The sequence below is a fragment of the Schistocerca gregaria genome, chromosome 1 (genome assembly GCF_023897955.1).
Source record: "Schistocerca gregaria isolate iqSchGreg1 chromosome 1, iqSchGreg1.2, whole genome shotgun sequence".
Taxonomy (NCBI): domain Eukaryota; kingdom Metazoa; phylum Arthropoda; class Insecta; order Orthoptera; family Acrididae; genus Schistocerca; species Schistocerca gregaria.
The window spans coordinates 320714148-320720613 of NC_064920.1; the positions used below are offsets into that span (position 1 = coordinate 320714148).

General features: G+C 37.6%; 1 protein-coding gene across 2 annotated transcripts in view; it reads left to right on the top strand.

Annotated features, from left to right (window-relative positions):
• The window catches only part of LOC126343639 (DNA helicase MCM8-like), a 146102-nt gene extending 144970 nt beyond the window's left edge, over window positions 1-1132 (top strand). Inside the window, exons 13-14 of one of the 2 annotated variants that reach the window (XM_050001955.1) lie at window positions 646-684; window positions 812-1095. In XM_050001955.1, the coding sequence (XP_049857912.1) occupies window positions 646-684; window positions 812-1015 (243 nt within the window). In that variant the 3' untranslated portion in view covers window positions 1016-1095. Of the gene's footprint in view, window positions 1-522; window positions 685-811 lie in introns of both variants that reach the window. The other variant, XM_050001954.1, reaches the window with a different exon arrangement.
• Window positions 1133-6466: the final 5334 nt, after the last annotated feature.

The following is a 6466-nucleotide window of genomic DNA, read 5'->3' on the forward strand; positions in this document are numbered from 1 at the left end:
ATGTGCAGTTACATTTATCTCACAATTACCGAAAAGGAGAGACTACTGGCGGAATTGAAACTGTAAAAATAGGTTATGAATTGTCTGGATTGCTCATTAAGTAAGTGTGTTGACTGCAAAAGACAAGTGTCTGCATCGGAGTTGTGATTCGGGACAAACAGCTGTACTCTGTCAGGAAGTTTAATTAATTTGTAATTTTTTTAGATGAAAAGATGTTCCAACATTTTTATTTTTCCTATATTTTGAGGAATGTTTTACTCAGAATCTGTTGAGTGCAATTATCAATGCTATGTAATCCAATGTTAAGATTATTTGTAATTAGACACTGTAAGTTTTTTTTTCTGACTGGCATTTGACACAATGTTAAGATGCTGCACTTTATATACTTTGTAATGCTAACTGTAAGATCTCTGTGAGTCAGTTGTTCATTTTATAAAATGCCCAAAGAAAAAATTAATTTGTACAATATAGCAACTGATGTTTATTATTGTTGTTTTTGTTGTTATTTTATCATCATCCCAGGCAAGAGCAAAGCTAGAGCTTCGTAGTGAGGTATCTGAAATAGATGCCTTGGAAGTTGTTGAAATCATGAGGTACAGTCTGGTTGATACCATGAGTGACAGCTTTGGAACTTTACATTTTCAGCGCTCCCAAAATGGATCTGGAATGAGCAGTAAGAGTAAGGTATGTTTAACTCAAATATATATGTCTGTATTGAATAACAGTAAGGTATGTTCATCATATATTTCTCAAGATTGTTAACTGCAGCAGTTTAAGTTTGAGCATCATTTGTTGTTTTCAACATTTACAGGCAAAGAAGTTCATAATGGCACTTCAGAGGCAGGCAGAAGTGCAAAGTCGATCGGTGTTTTCAGTTCAAGAACTAAAAGAAATTGCAAAACTGTGTGTTGCTGATGTCTCAGATTTTACTGGTTTCCTGTCTTCATTAAATGTTCAAGGTTTTCTATTGAAGAAAGGACCCCAGTTATATCAACTTCTCACTGTTGATTATTAATGTTTTTGTACTTCATGTTTCGTGTAATTATTGTTAGAGACTCTAGATGTTTATTTAAACATTAATTTTGTATGTACAAAAAATAATTTATAATAAACAGATATAAAAATATTGAAACCATGTTTTCTCTCTGGGCCAGTTCACACAGTACTGTGAAACTCTGGTATTGTGACTGAAATAGGTGTGAGTTCATCATGAATATTTTATACTCTTGTGTTAGTGATATTTAACATTCCAGTCATTCAACTGGTATAAACCAAAGGAGCTGAATTCTAAGTTAAATAACTTGTTTTAAGAGTGTAGGTAGAGGATCTTGAGGGTGGGAGAGGCAGGTGCTAAAAGATCTAATTCAAATGTTTTTATGTGACTGAAGACTGATTGTTGGGCACAATATATTATAAAAAGAGAGACAGGGTCCTAATAAAAATGTTGGAGGCAAGGAAGTTAGACATTTTGATAACTACCATTGTATAAATACTTTTCAAATCATTGTAATTGTACTTTCCATATTATCATAAATTAAGGTTCCTTATCATTCAGTTTTCGCAGAGTTCACAGAAAAATTCAACTGATAATATGCCTATGTCTGATATGAATAATTTAATTTTGCAACTGCTATACTTGTACTGCGAACGGCTGAAAGCAAGGGGAAACTACAGCCGTAATTTTTCTCGAGGGCATGCAGCTTTACTGTGTGATTAAATGATGATGGCGTCCTCTTGGGTAAAATAGTCCCCCATTCGGATCTCCGGGCGGGGACTACTCAAGAGGACATCGTTATCAGGAGAAAGAAAACTGGCGTTCTACGGATCGGAGTGTGGAATGTCAGATCCCTTAATCTAGCAGGTAGGTTAGAAAATTTAAAAAGGGAAATGGATAGATTGAAGTTAGATATAGTGCGAATTAGTGAAGTTCAGTGGCAGGAGGAACAAGACTTTTGGTCAGCTGAGTACAGGGTTAAAAATACAAAATCAAATAGGGGTAATGCAGGAGTAGGTTTAATAATGAATAAAAAAAATAAACGTGCGGGTAAGCTACTACCAACAGCATAGTGAACGCATTATTGTGGCCAAGATAGACACAAAGCCAATGCCTACTACAATAGTACAAGTTTATATGCCAACTAGCTCTGCAGATGATGAAGAAATTGATGAAATGTATGATGAGATAAAAGAAATTCAGGTAGTAAAGGGAGACGAAAATTTAATAGTCATAGGTGACTGGAATTCAAGAGTAGGAAAAGGGAGAGAAGGAAACATAGTGGATGAATATGGATTGGAGGAGAGAAATGAAAGCCGTCTGGTAGAATTTTACACAGAGCATATCTTAATCATAACTAACACTTGGTTCAAGAATCGTAAAAGAAGATGGTATACATGGAAGAATCCTGGAGATACTAGGAGGCATCAGATAGATTATATAATGGTAAGACAGAGATTTAGGAACCAGGTTTTAAATTGTAAGACATTTCCAGGGGCAGATGTGGACTCTGACCACAATCTATTGGTTATGAATTGTAGATTTAAACTGAAGAAACTGCAAAAAGGTGGGAAATTAAGGAGATGGGACCTGGATAAACTGACTAGACCAGAGGTTGTACAGAGTTTCAGGGAGAGCATAAGGGAACAATTGACAGGAATGGAGGAAAGAAATACAGTAGAAGAAGAATGGGTAGCTTTGAGGGATGAAATAGGGAAGGCAGCAGAGGATCAAATAGGTAAAATGATGAGGGCTAGTAGAAACCCTTGGGTAACAGAAGAAATATTGAATTTAATTGATGAAAGGAGAAAATATCAAAATGCATTAAATGAAACAGGCAAAAAGGAATACAGACGTCTCAAAAATGAGATCAACAGGAAGTGCAAAATGGCTAGAGGACAAATGTAAGGATGTAGAGCCTTATCTAACTAGGGGTGAGATAGATACTGCTTACAGGAAAATTAAAGGGACCTTTGGAGAAAGGAGAACCACTTGCATGAGTATCAAGAGCTCTGAGGGAAACCCAGTTATAAGCAAAGAAGGGAAAGTAGAAAGGTGGAAGGAGTATACAGAGGGTCTATACAAGGGCGACGTACTTGAGGACAATATTATGGAAATGGAAGAGGCTGTAGATGAAGATGAAATGAGAGATATGATACTGCGTAGAGAGTTTGACAGAGCACTGAAAGACCTGTTTCAAAACAAGGCCCCCGGAGAAGACAACATTCCATTAGAACTATTGACAGCCTTGGGAGTGCCAGTCCTGACAAAACTCTACCATCTGGTGAGCAAGATGAAATACCCTCAGACTTCAAGAAGAATATAATAATTCCAATCCCAAAGAAAGCAGGTGTTGAAAGATGTGAAAATTACCGAACTATCAGTTTAATAAGTCACAGCTGCAAAATACTAACACGAATTCTTTACAGACGAATGGAAAACCTGGTAGGAGCCGGCCTCGGGGAAGATCAATTTGGATTCCGTAGAAATATTGGAACACGTGAGGCAATACTGACCTTACGACTTATCTTAGGAGAAAGATAAAGGAAAGGCAAACCTAAGTTTCTAGCATTTGTAGACTTGGAGAAAGCTTTTGACAATGTTGACTGGAATACTCTCTTTCTAATTCTAAAGGTGACAGGGGCAAAATACAGGGAGCGTAAGGCTATTTACAATTTGTACAGAAACCAGATGGCAGTTATAAGCGTCGAGGGGCATGAAAGGGAAGCAGTGGTTGGGAAGGGAGTGAGACAGGGTTGTAGCCTGTAAACGATGTTATTCAATCTGTATATTGAGCAAGAAGTAAAGGAAACAAAAGAAAAATTTGGAGTAGTTATTAAAGTCCATGGAGAAGAAATAAAAATTTCGAGGTTTGCCGATGACATTGTAATTCTGTCAGAGACAGTAAAGGACTTGGAAGAGCAGCTGAACGGAATGGACAGTGCCTTGAAAGGAGGATTTAAGATGAACATCAACAAAAGCAAAATGAGGATAATGGAATGTAGTCGAATTAAATCGGGTGATGCTGCGGGAATTAGATTAGGAAATGAGACACTTAAAGTAGTAAAGGAGTTTTGCTATTTGGGGAGCAAATTAACTGATGATGGTCAAAGTAGAGAGGATATAAAATGTAGACTGGCAATGGCAAGGAAAGCGTTTCTGAAGATTAACATGGAGTATAGATTTAAGTGTCAGGAAGTCGTTTCTGAAAGTATTTGTATGGAGTGTAGCCATGTATGGAAGTGAAACATGGACGATAAATAGTTTGGACAAGAAGAGAATAGGTGCTACAGAAGAATGCTGAAGATTAGATGGGTAGATCACATAACTAATGAGGAGGTATTGAACAGAATTGGGGAGAAGAGGAGTGTGTGGCACAACTTGACAAGAAGAAGGGACCGGTTGGTAGGACATGTTCTGAGGCATCAAGGGATCACAAATTTAGCATTGGAGGGCAGCGTGGAGGGTAAAAATCGTGGAGGGAGGCCAAGAGATGAATACACGAAGCAGATTCAGGAGGAGTAGGTTGCAGTAAGTACTGGGAGATGAAGAAGCTTGCACAGGATAGAGTAGGATGGAGAGCTGCATCAAACCAGTCTCAGGACTGAAGACAACAACAACAACATACTGAGGAGACTTATTGGAGTGCTTGCTGGAAAGGTGTTGTAATTTATGACATATTTCACTGCACATGTGCCATCTCCATTTTTCTTGACAGTTATCTGACAAAAGCCTCCTTTATCCAGAACGGGATCTGACAGTGTTTTCTGTCTTTCTATATCATTGGTATTTCCTTTTGACCAAAGTTCATACAGATACAAATTTTTCAATCAGTAAACAGGTGTCATCATCTGGTAAAATGTCGAAACAGTGTGTATAACCTACTGTTCATAGACTGAGAGAGATCCTCCCACACCCCTTGCTTGCTCGGGAACATTGTTAGGTGACAGGTAAGTGTGCTCTTTACTGTCCCCTACCCTCTTCCCCCATTTATCAGTTAACTGAAGATGTTGATATTGGAAACTAGAGGGAGATAGCAGATCTTTTGCAACATTTGAAATATTGTAATGGCCAGTTAAGCCTACATGCAAAAAAAAAGTCTTCATAATGAACTGAACTATTGCTACTTTTTGTTTATCTTTAGAGTCGTTCCAATTCATCTCCTAACAACTAGAATGGCTTTAGTTAGTACTCAATGTTACTTTTGTGGTATATAGGTGAAGTAAACCCAATCAAAAAGCCAGACTGCGTTTTCACTCTATAGCAGAGTGCACAACGATTGAAAACTTCCTAGGAGATTAAAACTATATGCTGGAATCTTTGTGTTTTTCCAAGAAATGCATACCTACTGAGCTAACCAGACATGACTCTCAGCCAATCATCACAGCTTTACTGATACTGGGAAAGCAAAACTGTTGAGGTGGCCTGTACGTCATGCCTAGATAGCCCAGATGGTATAGCCCTAGTTTCCCAAAGGCTGAAGTCCTAGATTAGAGTCCTCGTCTGACACACAGTTTGTCTCCAGGAATTAACAAACACAACCTGATAATGAAGTGCTTAACATAGCACCCAATGTGAGCAATGACTATCACTTTGCTCCTCATTAGGAATAAAATTGTATTTTATGTGGGCAATTAGTGCGGTGACCTCAAGTTTATCTGGTGTGATATTCAGTTTGATTTTTTTATTGATGTTGACAACAAAATACAAAGATTAATCTGTATTTTTAGCCATTACAGTATGTGGCTGCTTTGTTACAGGACTGACTGTAGCTTATGTTAACCGTGGGATGTGCTTCCAACAAAATATATTTCTTTGCAGCATTTAAGGGAATATGCATTACCACTTCTGTACATGCCTGGCATCAGGTGGCAGTCTGCTGTTATTGTGAAATATGGCCTTCAGGACTGTGGAAAGTATATATCACACCAAACAATGGTGGTTTAGTGGTTATTGGGAAGTATGGTTACCACAAAAGTAGTTTCTGGAAGGGGCGTGGAAAGCATACTTATCCCAAAATTAATCTGTTATTTGTGGTCCTTGGGAAGCATACTTACCACCAACTTAAGGGAATCGCAAAGCTTTTGGAAATACTTTTTATCACCTCTGTCTTTATGTGACATCCTGTGGTTGTACACTGCGCCAGGCGTATAAAAACTGCTACAACAATCAGTTTCTGTTTATCACGGGATCACTATTGTTGTTGGAACACATTGCTTCACTTCTTCCATATACATTATTGTAACCTGTATCAGCTCATGCTTTTGTTGTGTGATAAAGTTTCAAGGATTGTTTTCACATTGTGTTAAATAAACATTAATATTGGTAACAAATATTTTTTAATAAAGTTAAAGAAAAATCAAATAGAAACAGGAAACACCGTGCATTATTTTTTTTTTTTTTTTTTACATATAATGGCAACACATAACAGCTCACAAAAGGCGAGTGGGAAATCCATTTACCATCATAGTT